The 19,895-nt window shown below is 37.8% G+C and overlaps 1 protein-coding gene across 7 annotated transcripts; it reads right to left on the reverse strand.

The window, feature by feature from the left end:
• Positions 1 to 19,611, reverse strand: LOC117569483 (rho GTPase-activating protein 20). 7 transcript variants are annotated; one of them, XM_034250656.2, is made up of 7 exons: positions 18,350 to 19,608; positions 9,762 to 9,963; positions 9,509 to 9,692; positions 8,480 to 8,542; positions 7,060 to 7,967; positions 3,968 to 4,412; positions 1 to 2,008 (listed from the first exon to the last, which is right to left on the reverse strand). In XM_034250656.2, the coding sequence occupies exons 1-7, from the start codon at positions 18,796 to 18,798 to the stop codon at positions 1,530 to 1,532; spliced, it is 2,730 nt and encodes a 909-aa protein (XP_034106547.1). In that variant the 5' UTR covers positions 18,799 to 19,608; the 3' UTR covers positions 1 to 1,529. The 7 variants fall into 7 exon arrangements, with proteins under 7 accessions (XP_034106547.1, XP_034106550.1, XP_034106548.1 ...); XM_034250657.2 differs by lacking the exon at positions 3,968 to 4,412 and having other exon boundaries at positions 1,842 to 2,008; positions 18,350 to 19,601; XM_052005108.1 differs by lacking the exon at positions 1 to 2,008 and having other exon boundaries at positions 2,934 to 4,412; positions 18,350 to 19,611.
• Between the last annotated feature and the right edge of the window lie 284 nt (positions 19,612 to 19,895).

Genomic DNA, 19,895 nt, shown 5'->3' on the forward strand with positions numbered 1-19,895 from the left:
TAAAAAATTATGTTGATAATAAAAGTTTTGCTGATCAACAAATATTGGTGTTCTGTCGATATTTTCATCGATTTTCACTTTATACGTTTTTTTTGTTTTGTTTTTAAGATTGGGTTTCTTCACACTTTGTATGAAGAAATGGCCAAACGTTCGCGACGTTCAAGGTTCATTTAACTAATACTAATTTTGCATATATAATAATATATTTATGTATAAATTCAATTTGTTTTCCTGTTCTGTTGATTTTTCGCACAACAAACACACAAATCTGGTTTTGTAGCACAGCGAGTGAAATGTTTTGCAACTTTCATAGATTTTTCGCATAAATACGCGAAAAATCAGAAAGTTCTCTCAGTTGAGATTGGAGGATGGGGTCAGGAAGAAGATAGTAAAAGATGATGGGAGCAGTAAAAATGCGGAAAAATTAGACTGTTCAGTTTGGGATGCTTTACGTAAGTAAATTGGCTGCAACTGGGCAAGTTTCTTAACACTCTGAATGATTGATTGATTCTTCTTCCTATAAATGTAATTCTAATTTTAATTGTTGTTGAATTCTGCACCGTTTGCTGTGGGTTCTGTTTTTGCCTAGCCTCTCGATCGTATTGCTCGAGCTGTGCTAGTCTTAAGTTAGATTAATAATAATGGTATATCTATAATTATGTATAGATAACATCTTTTGGACACACAGACATTAGCTATAAATATATTACAACTTGGTTTTGAATATATTAAATATATATAAAAACTATTCATTAAATGCTAAAACATTCTATTTACATGGGTTTTTATAAGTATTTTCTACACCTTTCATCATCGATTTTTTTTTTTAATTTTTTTAATCTTGTTTTTTGTACTATTACGTATATAATATTAATAAGTATAATAATAATATTGAGTTTGAGTTACGTTTTTTTTTTTTTACAAATGTTGAACTGTTAATTTTGATTGCTGGGCGAGTCTTGGTAATCTGTTATACAACTGTTATATTTCTATATAGTATATAGTACTATAGTACGTGTACAATTTGCAGTGTGTCGTTGTTCAGGTCAAAAGTTTCGAAAAAGAAAATTCACACTTAGCCTACGTTTATTTCCTTTTTGACAATGTTTTCGAGTGAAATTTTGAGTTAAAAAATATAACAAGAGATTCTTGGCTTTAAAAAGATAAATACAAAAAATGAATGGGAGGGAAACAAAACTCTCGTATGAATTGTACAACAAATGAATGCATAGAATTTCAGTTCAAATAAAATTTGGCAATTTGTTGCAATATCAATATCCGACATATTATCCGTTAATTTTGTTGTATCATTTTTTTTTTTAAACTAAAGAAAATCAGCCTTTTCTTGCTATACACATAAATACAAATACATATGCTATATACTAGGATATAGTAGATGAGTGTTCCGTGTGTGTGTGTTTGTGTTAATTAGTTAAATCTGTTGTGGTTGTTGTGGTTGATGAAATGTGTTGCTTATTTGAGCCTGCGTCGCTTATTGCCTCCAGCTGTTGCACCTGCGACTGCTGCTGTTACAGACGCGGCGGCTTGAAGCTGTGTTGTGTTGTGTTGCACTCCACACTCAGCTGATGCTCCATGGTGTCCATCTTGTCATAGTCAATGCTGCCACAATCGGCTATCGAGTTGCGCACCGACGGCGGCTGCTCAGCGCCCGGCAACATACCCACCAGCAACAGTGGCTTATTCAATGGCGCAGCAGCAACGGTTGCCGCTGTGCCACCGGCCACATTGCCGGTGAGTTGCTCGTTGCTGATGCTATTGCTGCTGTTGCTCTGGCTGCCACCAATCTGTTTCTCCTTGTGGCGACGCAGCGACGAGCGCAACGGATACTGACGCGGCACATTGATGAGCAGCCGGCGAGTGTTGCTGCTGGGATTGATGATGCTGCTGTTGTTGCCACCGCTGTTGGGGTTGCCGCCGAGACTGATGTTGGGACGACGCGATGCATATTGTATGGACTCGGCGCTGTTACTCAAACGGATGTTGCCAACTGAAGAAGAGGAGACGGATTCGTAACGTATGTACACGATGATGGGCGGCAGAGGTCGGAGGGAGAAGTGACAAAAGAGAAAGAGAGAAACGAAAAATAAGATTTGTTCATAAAGAGTTGTTGAGGTTAAGTTTGTTAGTTGCTGTTGTTGTTGTTGGTGGATGGTTGTTGGTTCTGCTTGGTCTTTTTATTATTTATTTTTCTAGGTAGTTCTTGTTTTGGTGGTTGTTCGACTGATGTTGTTGCTGTTACTGTTGTTGTGGGCGTGGTGTGGCGCTTTTTTTGATTGCAGAACAAAAACAACTCATAAACAAATACACGAAGCACAAAGTTGTACACACAGAAAACACAAAACTTATGTTTGGGTTAGTACACATAAAAATGAAACAACAATTACAACAAATATATATGTGTATGTATATGTATATATGTTTAGGTATACAGGTGTCTTTGTATCTTTGTGTGCTGTCTTTACATTAAACGAAACAAAGCGCTTAAAACATTTAATTTACACAAGTTCTAAATTATTATTATTGTATATTTTGATCAAAACAATAATTCAAATAAAATAAATTATAATATAAATTAAATGTTAATCGTATACAACTACAAACGAAATATTATAACGTTTAAATAAATATATTAAATAAATTACAAATAAATCGAAATCGTATCAATAACAAAACAAATTATTTTATTTTACAAATCTGAATAAAAATATAAAATTTCATGTTGCTCGTTTATCATGCAAGCAAAATTTCGAGTTGCAGTCTCTGAGAATTTCAGAGAGAGGCTGTAATTTTTGAGAATTGCAGAGAGAGGCGCTAATTTTTGAAAATCACTTAGAAAGGTCGAATCATTTCGTTCGTTTGAAGCTTTAGCTGCCGTTTTGAAATACAAAAAGAAATCGATTTATAATTAAATATAAATGCATTTTGAGAATCTTTGTTAAAAATAAACTTAAATTTTTCGTTACGATCTGAAAAATAAATCTTTTTAGATCACACGTGATTAATTGCAGTATCTTCAAGTTAAAAACGTACAAATTGTTAGATTAACGTTTCGATATTGAATCGTGATGCATGATAAACACAAATGAGATTTTTAAAAACATAATAATAAATGATTAAATTAAGGACATTCATGAGGATGCTTGGGACATAACTCACTGTTTCACATAGTTCTGGTTTGATGTTGTTAGTTGCAAGTCATGGGAGTTACATTGCGGGGGGGACAACTATAGGGGGCATTCCACACTTGCAATTCGCTTTCTCTTTTTGAGAGATTTTTTATGTTGTGATTTTACAAAATGATAAACGTTCAAAACAAAATGAAAATGGTTTTAAAACAAGAAATCCAAAACATTAAAAATGACTGTGACAAAGTTGTTGCTGTTGTTGTTGTGGTGGTGGTTGCTGCTGTGGCTGTTGTTATGGTTATTGTTGTTGCTGTTATTAGGCGACTCAATCGACTGATACAACGTGGTGGCAGAAGCGCTGCCACCAAAATGACGCAGCTGCTGCTGCTGCAACTGTTGCTGCTGCTGATGTTGCTGTTGTCGTGGCAACAATATGGGAGTCGAGTGTCGCAAGAGCAACGATGTCGGCTGCACATGTTGCTGCAACTCATGAGCCTGCAACGTGTGCAACACGTGACCATCAAGCGAATCACAATCGCTGTCAGAGTCAACGACAACATCAGCAGTTGCCGTTGCAGCAGCAGCGGTAGCAACAGTTGCTGCTGGCAAACACTGTGTTGAGTAATAGCATGAATTGTTGAGTGTGTCATGTTGTTGCAGATAGAAGCTTTGAGCATGTTGCAACAAATTGTTACTGCTGCTGTTGTTATTATTGTTGTTGTTGCCGGTAAGTAGTAGTTGTTGTTGTTGTTGTTGATGATGATTGTTGGTGATGTTTGCTGTTAGTGCTGCTGTCGCTGCTGCATTTTTATTATAACTACCCGAATTAACGTCCAACAGCAGACGACGCTGTAGCTGCTGCTGCGGCGGCTTCAGCAGACCCTTGGAATGTATGTGTTGCTGCTGCTGCTGCTGTTGCTCCAACTGTTGATGCTGCTCCTGTTGCTGACGACCATAGCTGTAGCTATCCTCGGTGTCCATCATATCCTCCTGGTCCAGCTCACGCTGCTGCCGCCGATAAAAGTGATAGAGCAACGCCGCTTGGCTACGCTCCGCCTCCAAAGCAGCAGCTGCTCCGCCGGCAACCGTTTGCCGCATGTCGCGTGTGCTGCCGCCGCCCAAGTAGCCAGCTGCGGCGGCGGCTGCTGCGGCCAGGCAGCAGTTGCTGCAAGTGTCCGCCGGCAGCTGGAGCGAGACAACCGCATCCCTTGGCCCCAGGAACCATTCGGACCTGGTGCGCATTCGTGCGGTTTGTCGTTCATGAACCTAACGCATTGCATATTTGCATGTTGTTGTTGTTGGTTGTTGTTGTTGTGTGTTTGATATTTAGTTTGCAATTGTTGTTGTCATGTGTGGTTGTTGTTGTTGTCGTCGTGATGTGTTGTTGTTGTTGTAGTCGTTGTTGTTGTTGTTTTTGGGGAAGACGGGGATTCGAAAATTTCGCATTAGAGTTTTGGCATTTCGTTTTTGTTTTCTTTAATTTCTAAATAGTTTTTTTAGGCGCAATTTTGAATTTTTTTTTAGATTTGTTGCTTAATTAAAGAAAGATTTGTCAAGACATTCGCAGTTGCATTTCAAACAAATTGAAAATCATAAATAATGCAAAAATATTTCAAATAAAACTTGTTAAGCAATACATAAAGGAAATTAACAAATACAATTATTATGTACAAATTCATTTCAAAAAGCAGCGGAAAATAGTGCAAAATATTGATAACAATTCTCAAGAATAAAAATCACAAACACATAGAGCATTGAGGGTATTCACTGTGGCAATTAAAATTATTCAAAATAACAAAAGCTGGCGAAAGAAATACAAGGTTAAAGCTAATAGTTTTAACTAAAAATAATGCGAATAATTAAAAAATAAATAACATTAGGGGTATTCACTGTAGAACAATTAAACTTTAATAGTGATAAGCTTCAAGTTTTTAATTAAAAGCAAAAAATAAAAAAACTAATGTGAGAAAATAAAAAATTTGCAAAGTAAATATTAATTCTACAAAAAAATGCTTAAAACACAAAACGTAATGAAAAAAATAATAATAAAAAAAAAAAAAACAAACAAGAAAGAAAATTTAGTACAATTATTTTTATCAATTAAATAACTACAGAATTTTCTTTGCAGCGAATACCCCTAATGTTTTAAACAAAAGCATACAAAGAGACAACTAAGTACGAGTTAATAACATTTTGGCATAAATTAAGTAGAGCCGCCAACAAGCATTTGATAATTCTGTTTTTTTTTTTTATAGGAAACATTAACAAAAACTGTGTTAACTTTGAGGAAATTTCAAATGCAATTGTTTGGCTTCCGTGTATGTGAATGTGTGACAGTGTGTGTGAGTGTGTGAGAAAACAAGACATAGATACAAGATACAAAGAAACGAGCACAAGCTACAAAAAACAAAACAAAAACAATAATGAAACAGACAGTATATTAAAGAGAGGGGGGAATTTGAGGGTTGAGGAGAGGGGGAAGTTAATTGAGGCAACGACAAGACGACAACAAACAAAACTACAAACTAACAATAAACAATAAACGATAAACAATTAAACATTAACAATGCGAATACAAAACAATTGCAATGGCTTAAACATAACTTAAACTAGTATTAATTAAATACGCGATTGATTGTGCAGTTTTTTTCTTTTTTTTTTGTGTTGCTTGTTGTGTTTCCTTTTCAGTCAAATTGTGTTCATGATAACAACTGATAAGGGGGCAAATAAAAATGTAAATAAATACGACAAAACTCTTTAATACACAAAACTTGTGAATTGTGAATTTAAGCTCAATGAATTCGAGTGATTCATTTTATTCGCCAGTACGATGACAAATGAGTATGTACAATAATAGTTTAATCGTATGTTACGTATGAAATATGTACAATAGTTTTTTTTTGTTTATCTTTATGCCAATTAAGAAATAAATTATAAATTATATACGCATGTTTGGTTTCGTTTGTCAGAACTCACTTCAAGTTGCTTTTATTAATTAATATTAATTTTTAAATGATTTCGTTTCATCTTCTTTAAACCATTCCTTACATACTCTTAATGCAAGAAGAACACACAAAAACAAAAGTAAATAAATTATAAATAATAGAATTTTCACAAAACATATGCGTTGTTGTTTTTCTTGTTATTGTTGTTCATTTTTTAGTATAGTGTGTGTAGATTTTGTACTTTTATTTTAGCAAAAGTGTAGTTTGTATTTTTTTGTCTGGGATTTGTGCCAGTTTAATGCTTAAAATTAAACTTAAATAAAAGGTGTTGTTTGTTGTTTCATGTGTGTATGTGTGTGTGCGTAAGTAGTTGTTGTTGTTGTTGTTGCAGGCGCAGCTTGAGTTAAATATTTAACAAAATACAACAAAAAAAAAAAATAACTAGAGAGATATGCGCAAAACGTTCCAAAAATATGTTGTAAAAATCAAAAAGAAAAACAATTTTCACAATCCAAAAAATTCAGTCTGTGAGCAAGAGACAGAAATATATAAAGAGCGAGAGGGGGAGTGTGGGGAAAAGGGCAGCGACTGTCCGTTAATGTTAATTAATGTAAATTATAAAAATAAAAAAGAAAACAATAAAAGAGTTAAAACAAAATCATAATCAATTTCAAATTAAACAAATACACAGCGTTAAATAATCATAAAAATAAAAATAATAATAAGTGGATTACAAATCAAAAGTAAAAATTCGAAAATCAAGAAGGATAAACTTAAAATACTAAATGGATTAATAATTCTTTTTGCTTGCTCAAACCTGTAAAAAGAATACGAAACTTAAAAATCAAGCTAATTAGTCGCTAGGCTTGGGGGAGGAAGTAAGGATTATAGGAAGGGAAATGGAGGATAGATAGGGGGTGGGGGCATCAAACGGATATGCGTGAGCCTGGCCAGAACTTATCCCTCACCTGTGGCAAATACGAGAGACTCTTGGTGCTCTCTGCATAGCGATTGACGGCACGCAGCTCCTCCATGGTCATGCCACCGGCGCTGCCTCCGCCTCCATTGTTGCCCGCTGCACCGCCATTGGAGCCAACAGCTCCTCCAGAATTCGAGCTGCACGAGCTGCTGTGACGAATGCCGCGATTGCAGCGACTGCAGGTGCGTTGCTGCTGCTTCAGTTTACCGCCATTGCTGCTGGCCAGAGTGACAGTTGCTGTGGTTGTTGTTGGCGTTGTGGCCTGAACTGGAGCGACAACAGTTGCCACCGCTGTGGTGTTGCTGCCACGTCGCTCGCAGCCGCCGCCGTCGAGACTCTTGGTGCCAGCGCGCAAACGTCGCTGATGATGGCTGCTGGCCAGCGGTTTCTTTTTGTTCTGACGATAGCGACGCTTCACCGTGGTCAACTCGTTGTCCTCATCATCATCCTCGTCGTCATCGTCGTCCTGCGAGTTGTTCGTTGTGCTCATCAACGGTTGCGCCTGACGCTGCCTGAAGCGTTGCATGCCACGCAGCTGCTGCTGCTGCTGTTGATGTTGCAATTGGCCTGGCATCGCTGGAGCAATGCTGCTCAGCTCGAGTTCGGCGGCAAAGTCGTGGGCCAACTCATCGTTATCCTCATCATCATCGGCATAATCATCGTAATCGTAGTCGGTGCCATTACCGTTGTTGCCGTTCCCATTACCATTGCGCTTGGCCGGCAGCGGAGAGCTGGTCATGGCAAAGATGCCAGGTCCCTCCAGCGACACCGAGAGCCGAGCGCAGCTCTCGATGAACGAATGCTCCGGCGAGACGCCCAGCGAGAGAACGCTGTTCTCCAGCGCCGAACTGGAGCTGGTCAGGAGTGCAGGTGTCGAGCGTGATTCCTCCTGGGCCACTGCGTTGATCGTATGCGTATTGCGTATCGTATAATTGTTGTTGTTCGTCGTGATTTTATTTTGATTTTTTTTTGGTTTTTGAATGAGCAATGAAATAGACATAAATATGGTAGACATAGAGTTGGTTTTTTTCATTTTTTTTTTGTTTTAGATATCGTGCATAGAATGAGACTGAAGCAGTGGCAAAAAGGTGCAAAAACATATAGAGACAGATAGATAGATAAGACATTGCAAGTGATGGAGAGAGAAACTAATAGAATGTTGTATATAGTAAAGGAGAAGAAGAGTGTGTAAAAGTGTGTATTAAACCCCAAAAGCAAACACAATTGCCCAAGAAGCGATGGACTCTTAAGGACTAAACACATCGAGAGATACCCCAAATACAGTTAGATCGATCGATCAGTCGATTAACATATCGATCAGTTCGTTAGATAGAGAGCGTTAGCAGAGAGATATATAGATAGTAGAGTACTTAGATCTAGATTGAAATATGTTACTATGGAGTACTCACGTAATCCCCAACGCTCGCATTGACACTGCAGCCAAGTCTTTTCCGCCTCCAAAGAATGTTGCACTATCGAGTTGTAGATAGATAGAGAAAATATAGATTGTCATTACAATCATTACATTTTTTATAATTACTATTATTATGAAGACTCTTGATACATATTTTAATGGTGATTGTCAACACCGTTAACACGTTTCATACGATTATCATTATCATTGTCATCACCAATAGTAATAGCATTATTAAGATAATTGACAATGCTATTACTATTATTATTCTTTATTACCATCAATCTTATCTATAGAAATATCTTTGTTTTATGATAAATATTAGCACTATGATTCAATAACGCAACGATTATGATTTTAAAACACAAAAGATCATCAAGTGTACGAACAAGGTTTTCTGAATCATTTGATATTCTAATGAATCACGCGTAAACTTTCTTTCTGGTGACAAAGGTTCTTTGTGCTACATTTAACTTACAAGACCCAGATGTCCTTGCTTATAAACAGCACATTACTCATGATATCGATAACTCATGATGGTGTAATTGCTATAATCTAATTAGTATTATTATTAAATATCTAATATAAAGTATAGTTATCATCTTTCATATACATAGATTGCATTCACTTAAGTAAGATTGCAAAAAGACTCTTCGAGTTATTATCATAAAAGAAGATATTTAACTTATCTGCAAGAATGTTGTGATGTCGTTAAACAGTAGCATCTTGAAATAAGAAACACAGTCTGAATTATGTCGGTTGAATCTAAGCTATGAGCAAATTGACTTTGTAAGCAAACTATGATGAATCTTCTTATAGTCAACATACACAATATTTAACTATTATTAGTTCTATAATCATAAATCTTATAGTCATCATACACAATATTAAACTATTACTATAACTTTCACTTGTTCTATAATCATAAATCTTCTTAGTCAACATACACAATATTGAACTATTACTATAACTTTCACTAGTTCTATAATTATCTCTAAATCTCCAATCTTAACTCGCCACTCACATGCATATTTCTGTTGCGCCAATTTGCCGCGTGGCGGTGGCGGATATTGGAAGCTGCAGATCCATTCGTCCTGCACCTTGAGAATGCGTCCTGTGACGCGTGCATAGTACTCGTAATTGTCGCGTCCAAAGATATCGTGTGTGGCAAACTTATCGATAATGTGTTGCATGATCTTGGTAGCCACCTGTAAAAGCAAACACAAATCCATATTAAATCCACCCAGCGCGTATGATTAATATGATGATTAACTCACCTTAAACTTGAGCACATCCTCCATGCGTGCGGTTTTGCCATCGCTAACGCACGATTGAAAGAAACTGGGGGCCACCGAGACGCCGAGAGCCTCGCTGGTCATGCCCGTGGAGGCGTTGGCGGCATTGCTGGCGATGACGCGGAATGTGCCAAATAATAAAACTAAAAGATGTTGCGTATACTTGGGCAGTGATGCAAACAATCTGCAAAAGAAATAAAATAACACAAAAAATCACAAAAAGAAATAACACAAAGGAGAGGTATGTATGTATGTGTGTGTGTGTGTTCGTTAGAAATGACCCAGAAAATGCAATAAAAAAAATACTACAATACACATATATTATAATCGTATAAACAGAAATGTCAGCCGGAAGCCCTGTAAAAGATCGTCTTATCTATGCTGTTGGGAAGGCGGGAGAAGTGGAAAGGGGGGGAAGGCAACTACAATTGTTACTCATGTGTTTTTATATTTATTACAAAGTGCACTGACTCATTGTCTCTCTCTCTCGCGCTGTGGCTCTGGCGAGGGCCATCAAAGAAAGTCACTTGAATGAGGTACGAGGGGAGTTTCAAGATTGGGTTTGGGGTTTGGGGCAAAAGCGCAAAGCAGCTGCTTGGTTTGTTCACACTTTCATTTTGGCATGTGGCGGCTTGGAAAACCTGGCTAACAAACAAACTTCAACTCACAAGCTCACAAACTGGTAACTCGCGCACTCTTTCACTCCATCACACTATCTCTCTCTCTCTTTCTCTGTGTATTTCTCCGTCTATTTCTCGTTACACAACTGTAGACTGAAGACCAGCGAAGCGAACTAAGCAACAACTATCACAGTTAACCAATCAATTAATGCGCTTTACTCCTCCTCGTTCTTCTCCCCACCCGTTTGCAGCGTTTGCAGCCAGCCAACTCGCCATAGAAAACAAAAAAGTGAAAACTTGCGAGAAGATTGACAATTAACCGAGAGTACGAGAGTATAATAACAGCGTTTATAAGGAGTCAGCTTCAGTCTGTCTGGCTGTCTGTCTGTTGCCTGTCAATTGTCAGACAAAGAAGAGCCACAGATGCACCTTGATCACAAGAGCTTTAATCATAATGTGCTTTCAAGAGAAATTAATGCGCTTTTCATTAGAAATCGTAATAGATGTGAAGAATAGTTGAAGAGTTGAAACCATTCGTATTTTTAGCTGACTAAGTTCATAATTATAGACCCTTTGTAATGATATTATAATAATAATATGATGTATAATGATGTATAATGATGAATTATATTCCTAGTCTATATATCATCTTTATATTAATTACAATAACTCACTCTCAGTCACTTTGCTTACATTTCTTAATCATCTTTAATCGAGAGCAAATGCAGCATGCGTGATAAACACACTGCTTGAATGATATCACTTGGGTCAAGGCTATATATAAAATTACTTCATCTTTTCAACTATCAGCAGCGCGTTCACCTGTTTCCTCATGTACAAACAAACAACAACAAAAAAGTAAACTGAAGTGAAGTGAAGACGCAGCAAGTAAAACGCGATACAAACAGCAAAAAAAAACCCGAGCATTGCCCACCCAATGCCCTATGGGTTCAACACATTTTTTCCAGATCTGGCCCCCAACGCAATATCAACGACCCCAAATACAGAAAAAAAAATAATAAAAAATACTTAAATAAAAGTAAATATATAAAAGCAAAATGAAAAACGTGCCGCGGTTGCAACAATATCATTATATTGTATCTATATAGATCGCCTTCAACTCTCTAATCTTATCGAAGCATGTCGTTTCTTTGGACTTCTTCGAGGGATACCTCGAACTCGAACTCGAAACCGTTCTGTTCTATTCTGGTCTTTAACTGATAGCATTACACTATCTAGACAAATATTAATAATTTGTTTTGTACTATTAATTATTAACTGATTCGAGTTCAGTTTCAGCGATATTGTTTACTATTTTTTGGGTTACTCAGCGACGACGACGACGACGATAACCCCATAAATGGAATGCGTACAAATCGTTTACTAATTGCATTAATTACCAGGAATGCCGTTAAATAGAATTACAACAACAATAACAATAAATACACAATCGACACAAACGAAACAAGTGTTGTGTTGTGTTGATTGTTGTGTTGTACGCTCTCGCCTGATATTATCGCAACGATAACCAGCAGCAGCAACAGCAGCACGACCCTTGTGGTTTGTGCATTTTTTTTTTTTTTTTTTTGGTTTTTCTCTGTAACTATAATGGATGATTAATGCGCTTTTAATTTGATTAATTCGGGGTACAATCACTTTGTCACAGAATATACACGCACATCCGCAAAGAAGCTTCCTTATGCAAAGACACAGCTTTAATGAGCTTTTATACACTAAGAGCATTTATAAGGCTTAAGACTACTTCTAAAAATCGTATATTTATCAGCAAAGAAGCTTCTTTAAACAAAGATTCAGCTTTAATGAGCTTTTATATACATACTAAAAGCTTTCATACGTTAAGTCTACTTCTAAAAATCGTATATTTCTTACGAAACAACGCCGTCTAATGGCTTTTAATAGTTGCACGCGCCTCGCTAGAATATTATGTGATTATCGCACATATAATTTAATGTCATTCAAAGCTTTTATGCACTTTCAAAGCTGTTTTCACTGCTTGGAATTAAATAATAGCAACAATATTGCCCCATTCAGCGGCTATTAGAAGTGTTAAAAGTGTTTCGAGAGGTGTTGAAAACAGTTGTTCAATTACAAAAGGCAATTACCAGTTCTGACTTAACACTGAATTAAAGTTGTCTAAGCATTATGTATTATAAAATTATTCTCTATATAGAGTATATCTTTGTGCGGTATCCTAATTTAATTTATTTAATTTTTTTTGGTTTGTTTGTTTGCTTTTCTTTTGATGTGTAATATTAATGAGGGGTAGGGACTGTGGCTAACTCGATGGGTTATATAATCGTCTAGCGAGGCGCGTTACGCATGCGCCGTGTTGCCATTCCAAGCGTTTAGATTGTATTTGCATAATACATCAGAAACCGGCTATATAGCGACACATCGAATATGTATTTTAGAGGCCTCTTGTTTTCTGTGAATTGGATGCTAAATAGAGTTTTTTTCGCCATAGTTAAGGTGTGTGTAGTATTTGATGATGTTGTTGTTGTTGCTGTGATTGTTGCTACTGTTAAGGCCGTCGCGACGCTGCGTCACTTTAAAGATGATTCATTTATTGTTATTATCATTGTATTTTTTTCATTCATAAAAAAGAAATATGTCTGCTTCTCTGTCTCTCTCCTGATCTCACTCACACTCATTGTCAAGAGTCGAGACTCAGTCGTCTGCCTTTTTCAAGTGCCGCGCATTTGATTTGCCTTTTCTTTTTATCGCTCACATGAATACACATATACAATATACATACATATGTATGTAAGTAGTATAAGAGGCATATGTATAAAGCTCTGTATTATATATGCATTGTGTTACGTATTTGAGTGCCCTACAGAGAAACCAGTTTCAATATATTCCCACATCTCTTGTCCCACTTGAAAGATTTCGGATTTCAGATGCGACTCTCTTCCTCAACCTGATAACGCCGACGACCCAGAGATCGCTAAGCTCCGAGATATTCAAATTATTTTGTACATATATCTTACGATGCGAACCTTACTGAATAAAAATGCTAATAATGTGGTCAAAAAAGTGAACGATTACTGAATGCAAATATTTGGAAAAGTATAGGTCAAATTTTAAGCAAAAATGATAAAAGATAATTAAACTTAATTTACATTAAGTTTGCCTGCTTGCTGATTGAAAAATAAATCGCTATTATTACAAGACTGATACTTTCGATTTCAACAAATTTCAATTTCAATTTGCTCCATTTCATTGCAATTTGTAACCACAATTCATTCAAGTATTAACCACAATTTGAGTCAGCGTTTAGAAACTGACGAAGTAAATAAATAACCACTTCTATATACAAGAATCCTACTAAACAAAGAAGTGTAAATCATTGGCACAGTAGTTGCTGACGTCAATGGGTTACACTACGATATAAAACTCGCTGCCTTATGCTTATTCTTATGTATTTTGTGTTTTTATTTTCTTCTTTTTGTTGTTTTAAATAGATGCGCTTATCGTCGACACAGTTTTTTGCCCACTAAGCAGTGTGGTCAGTGTTTATGCTAGGCATTTATCATGCGAGGTAAATATATCTTTAGCGTTGAGACTCAGCTTCAGCCTCTGCTTCAACTTCAACTTCGACTCTGCGGCCACAGCTGCATCAATAATCATCATCTGCGGCCTCTCCACGCCCCAGAGGCCTTTGTGTTAATTTAGCAAAAATGAGCGAGTCAAACAGATGCGATTGTCGTTGTCGTTGTCGCCGCAGTGTTTGTGGATTTGTTGTTGTTGGGGTACAATAACAAAAAAATTAAAAAAATAAAGACAATACGTCATAATAATGAGCCAAATGAAACACAGCAAACGCAATGCACGATAATAAAAAGCAGTTTCAACATATATATAATTTTTTTTTATATACACGAGAGACTATGAGTACGAGTTGATATATGCACACAAATGGATAAATACATATCATCAAGTGCAAACATAATGATACTCGCTTGACCCGACCATAAGAAGCCAGCAAATAGACAAAAGTCGAGTGTTCATTTAAAAGATACCCTAGCTTTGAAAATTTATGAGGAAATGATTTTAAAGTTAAACAGAAATTATGTTTTTTGGAATTTATGGAATTTAATTGATTAATATCCTTAAAATTCCCTTTCTTTATGTATCCCTTTTTAATTTAATTTATTATGTATAAATTGATCTAATTAAGAAGTTTGAAAACATTTGATAATAAAATAAAAGCAAAGTGTCAACAATATTGATTGCCTTTTGTCACTCTGTAGGCATATTCAGAGCTCAGTTTTCTACAGACTTGACTTGACAGTCTTTTAAGGCTGGTGTTTTATCTGGCATGTGGCTTAAGTTATGACTGTGACTGGGCGAGAAGTTCAGCGTTGAGGGCAATCGCTGAAGAACTTCTTCCAGACAGTCGAAGAAAGAGACAGAAATGGGGAAATGGAGACAGATTCAGATGCAGATGCAGAATTACAGAAGTACAGAAATATGAATAAGAAATAAGACTAACGAGTAAAAGAAACAAACAGAAGCAGAAAGAGAAACAGAAACCGAAACAGGGCCCAGCAACTGAACTCAACTGACGCACATTTTGTACTATGGAACAGACAGTGTTTATATGCGTTAAATGTATATGTAGTTTGTGTTTGTGTGTGTGTATGTATATTTATATTATACACTCGCTTATTTTACTTTTATTGGTTTTGTTTGGGCATTGGGGCATTGTATGTTGTTTATATTGAATGACTGACTAACTAACTGACTGACTGACTGACTGACTGTGGCGGCATTTTAGGTTTATTTATGCAGCACGGCCAATGGAAACTCTCTGAGGTAGGCAAAACTTTTATTCTTTTTCTTTCTTTCTCCATATTGCTTCTGATTATTGTAATTTCTTGTTGCGATTTGCGAAGCCCTTTTTGCAGGGCGACAGAGAAATGCAGAAAGGAGAAAAGAAAACACGAGAATATTCTACAACCCGTGACTGACTACATAATGTAATAATCAGGAAGTGAACATCAGTCGATATTGCAATAGACCCAACCAGACGTCCAAGACCAAGACGTCGACGTCGTCGTCGTCGTCTTCTCTTGTTAATGCATTGGACAATGCGGCTTTTGTTATAAACTGTTTTCCTCTCTCTGTCTCCGTCTGCATCTCTTTCGCTCGCTCTGTCCCTGCCCCTTTTGACGACACCGACGTCTAGACCAACAACAAAAGCGGGCAATTTTTGCACTTATCCGATATTCGCACAGCCGCAGCTTGCGTTCTGCCCAACTATTGTCCCTGTACTGAGTGACACATTCTGGCAGTCAATACACGCAGCCAGGCAGTCAGGCAAGCAGTCAGGCAGTCAGTCAGTCAGGCAGCCAGGCTGGCAATTGTGTAAATAGTCGATTAGCTCGGGTTATGTACACATGATTTGACAGGCAGTCGGGCAGCTGTGGCGCGACAATAACTGCATACCCCCGACTATTGTCTCCAAATTAAATTGGCATCACAATTTATTTGCTACCTTAAATGGCAATTGTTTAATCTCCGTTGCAGTAGCAGCAGCAGTCGCATCCTAAAACACTTTAGTTTCATAGTTTTGACAATGAACCAGTTCAAAGTTTATATACAAAATTCATGTCGAAGCTGCTACTTATGTAGTTCAGTTCACTAAGAAAGCTTTGTTGCCTCTGTTTATTGCAGTTGCTTTCATAAAAATTCTTAAGCTCTGCCCAGCGCAACAAATCGCACGAATATACACACACATACGCCACGCACACTTAAGCAACAAAATGCGTAAAGCAACAGGCGTTCGAAAACGAAAAAAGCTTAGAAGTGGCAGCCCAAAAAGCTTTGGCCAGGCAACAAGTTGGAGCCACAGGAACGGCAAAATGTATTGCGAGAGCACAAGAGAGCAATGACTGTAGTAGCAGTGTGAGAGAGAGAGCAAGCTCATATACATACACACACATACAGACACACCTGCAATCGAAAACTTTCTCAGCCGACGTCAGCGTCGCAGCAGCGTCTTGCTTAGATTTACTAGTGTTGTTGTAGCGTGTAATTTACAAACAAATCTGCAGAAGAGCAACACACACACACACTCAGTATAGTATATAATATTTTGGTCTATTGCAAAAACGTGCAACAATGACGTCGCTTGTCTGTGCCCAATAATAACAACAACAGCCAACAACAAAACAAATTTTAAACGATGTGCCAACTGATTGAATTGAGTGGCAATTGGAGGGAGGCGGTGGTGGAGGTAGTGGTAGAGGAGGGGGGGAGGAACTGCTGGGTCGCTCTTACGTTTACGTTAATTGATACAAAGTTTCAAACGCGCGTCTCTCGATATCTATTTATAAATGTTTCAGCAGCAGAGTCGCTATTTTCGCGCATTTGTTTGATTCGGCAACGAATCTGATTGCGATTGCCTAACGTGTTGTTGTTGTTGCTGCTGTTAGTTTGGCGGCCTGTGCCTGCCCTAAAATGTAAATAAACAAATGAAAGAAAGGTAAGCAACAGCAATGGCAACAGCAACGGCAGCACATAAACAATTACAACAATAAATGTGTATATAATTGTATGCTAGCCACGGGCGCAAGCAAAGTTTACAGTAACCAAAATGAAATTTACGTTTGCTATCTGCGTCTCTCTTGATATGGAAAAATAATTTGGCGGTCGATTTTTACGCATGCTGCCCCCCGAAAATTAAATTTATGTTTTATTGCTGACGTTATTTGTTTACACGCACATTAGCATTAATGTAACAGCAGCAGCAACAGCAATAGCAACGTTGCCACTGCTGACGCAGTTCAGCAACATTCATTCTCATCCATCAAAGTGGCAGAGAGCGAGAAAAAATTAAGTAGAAATTTGTATTTAGTTAGTTATAGTTAACGCCCCGAAAATAGACACAATATAAAGCGGCTGCAATCAAACAGCTGTCAATCAGCACGAAGTTGGCAACGCTGCCTCTCTCCCTTTTCCTTTTCCTCTTCCTCTCGCACACACACTCACACTTCCAGTGTGCCGATAACAAACAACGCAAGATTATATCGATTGCGATGTTAATCGTTAATTGCAAGCGCCGCTCACTTCACGCATAGCCAACTTTTTGGCTCCCTCTCACCCACGATTGCAATAGTAAATTGCAAAAAAAAAAACAATAACAATAACAATAGTAAATTATAAAACCTATTAAACTGCAACATTTTCGTTTTATTTTAATTGAGCATGCGTGGGTCTGTCAGTGTCTGTCTGTCTGCCCGTCTCTCTGTCTATTTGCCCACGCTTTATGCTCTAATTCAGTTTGGTTAGAAATCGATTGCAGCAACAAAGCAAAAGCAACAGCAAAGCAAAGTAAAGCAGAAGCAAAGCAAAACGAGCAAGCAAAACATTCAATTTACAGCTGCAAACTAAGTACTTACAAGCACTCAGGTGGGGGATGGGAAGGTAGTGGAGGTGTAAGAGGCGTAAGGGGGAGCTGTTGGCGCTTCCGAAAGGCAATAGGCAATTTTGTCGCCTGCGCTGCGAGCTCAAGTGAAAATTGGTGAAAATCTGCTGGCAAATGTGTCAACAAGTGCCAAGTTTAAACGCGCGTGAAACGCAACAACAATAATAATAACAACAGCAGTATAGTCAACGCTTTTCACTTAATTTCAACTAAAAGTTCCCCCCACCCACCACCAGCGCAACTTCTGTGTGTAGCGAAGATTCTTGAGCTGCAACCAAATCTAGATCCGGTTCAGCAAGTTTACCGCAAGCTAGTTACAATACACACACACACCCCACACACACACTCTAGCACTTGCACACAAGATGAGTACGTTGAGGAAACTAGAGATGAGCCCGTGCTGACACGACTTGTAAGTTTAAGTATCGATGCAATACCCAACTACAACTAAAAATTAGTTTTGCTACAAACTATCGATAGGAAGAACTACAACTCACCTGTGTAAACGATCCGTTTGCTCGGCTTCGTTTTGCAGCTCATTGATGGCAAATAATTCCATTTCGCCGTTGCGTCCAAAGATTCCATTGGGTATCTTGCGCAGAAACTTTTTCAGCACACTCGCAATGGTGAATACCGAATACTTATCGACGTTCACCAGCCGTCCCGCCTGCAGGAAATGGATGAGCTTCTTCATCGATGCCTGATGGCCAGGAGCACGAAAAACATCGCGACGATTGGGCGATTCCTTATTCAGTTTGAGTATGAGCACGAGCAGCGGTCCCGGAATGTTGTTGTTGTGCTTGCACACCTCCTCCAGCGGCACACCAAACTTGACCTTTTCCAGGCGATATGGATATCCAGGTGCTGTCGCTGGATGGCCGCAGGAGGTGACAACATTGCCCAAATCGGCAGCGCGTCGATGCACGCGTTCAGCCCAGCTGGACATTGTGTATGTGTGTGTGTGCGAGTTTGTGTATATGTGTGAACGCTTTGCGTGCTTGTATGCGTGCGTTTATTTGCCTGCGTATTGCGTGTGTGTATGTATATGTTTATGTATGTGTGTGGGCAGCGCTTTTCTTTCGGGCGTTCGTTTTTCACAGAAAAATGTGCTCGCTCACAATTTGATGCTGCTGTTTTATGCTGGTCAAAAACATGTTCCTGTTTCCCCTTTACTTTCCACTGGAATGTGTAACAGCGTAGTTGTTGTTGCTATTTTGTAGATATCGTTGTTGTTGCTGCTGCTGCTGTTTCTGTTAATTTTTCTTCGTTTTTTTTGTTGTTGTTTTGGGCGTTGTTTGAATTTTCTTCGTACATTTAGGTTTAATTATTATTTCGTTCGTTACCGATTTTTCGAATGATCTTTTATGTGTTTGTATATTTATGTACGTATGTATGTATATGTGTATGCTTGCTTTGATTTGGCAAATTCAATTTTTTTTATGCTCGCGCAGCAGCCACTCCTGTATGCACTTTTTTGTTGGTTGCTTTTGCTTTTTCGCTCTCTCTTCGCACAGTTTAAGCGTTGATTTGCGCGTCGCGTTGCAGCATATTGAACGAAGGAAAATGATATTCACCCACATGCACGGCGACAACTTTGTTAATGATTGAAATGTGTAAGAACGCGGCACGGAATTGTTGTTGCCCCTCTTTTTCTTCTATCTATTAAATTAATTGGTTAGTTTTCGTGGCTCTTAAAATAATTTTCACATCTCCGCACGCACGCACGACTTGCAACTCGCAGCACTTTTTGTTCACTGTTGCTTAACACTGCACACGCATACAACAAAAACGCGAGCAGTTTACAGTGCTGTTATTAACAGTGAGCATTCATTTTTTCATGGAAAATAAACGGCCACAATCGTTAATCGGTTTTAGGTTCAATTTTGTATTTAGCTAATTTGTTGGCAATCATTACTTTAATATAAAACATTGATAAATCAAAGCTCTAAACCATCTGCATTTTTCAGTAAACAAAATTAGAATATAATTTCAAAGTTCGAATTTAACAGCTGTTGGTTAGTTTACAAATCACTTTTCCAGTAT

The sequence above is a fragment of the Drosophila albomicans genome, chromosome 3 (genome assembly GCF_009650485.2).
Source record: "Drosophila albomicans strain 15112-1751.03 chromosome 3, ASM965048v2, whole genome shotgun sequence".
In the NCBI taxonomy this organism is placed as follows: domain Eukaryota; kingdom Metazoa; phylum Arthropoda; class Insecta; order Diptera; family Drosophilidae; genus Drosophila; species Drosophila albomicans.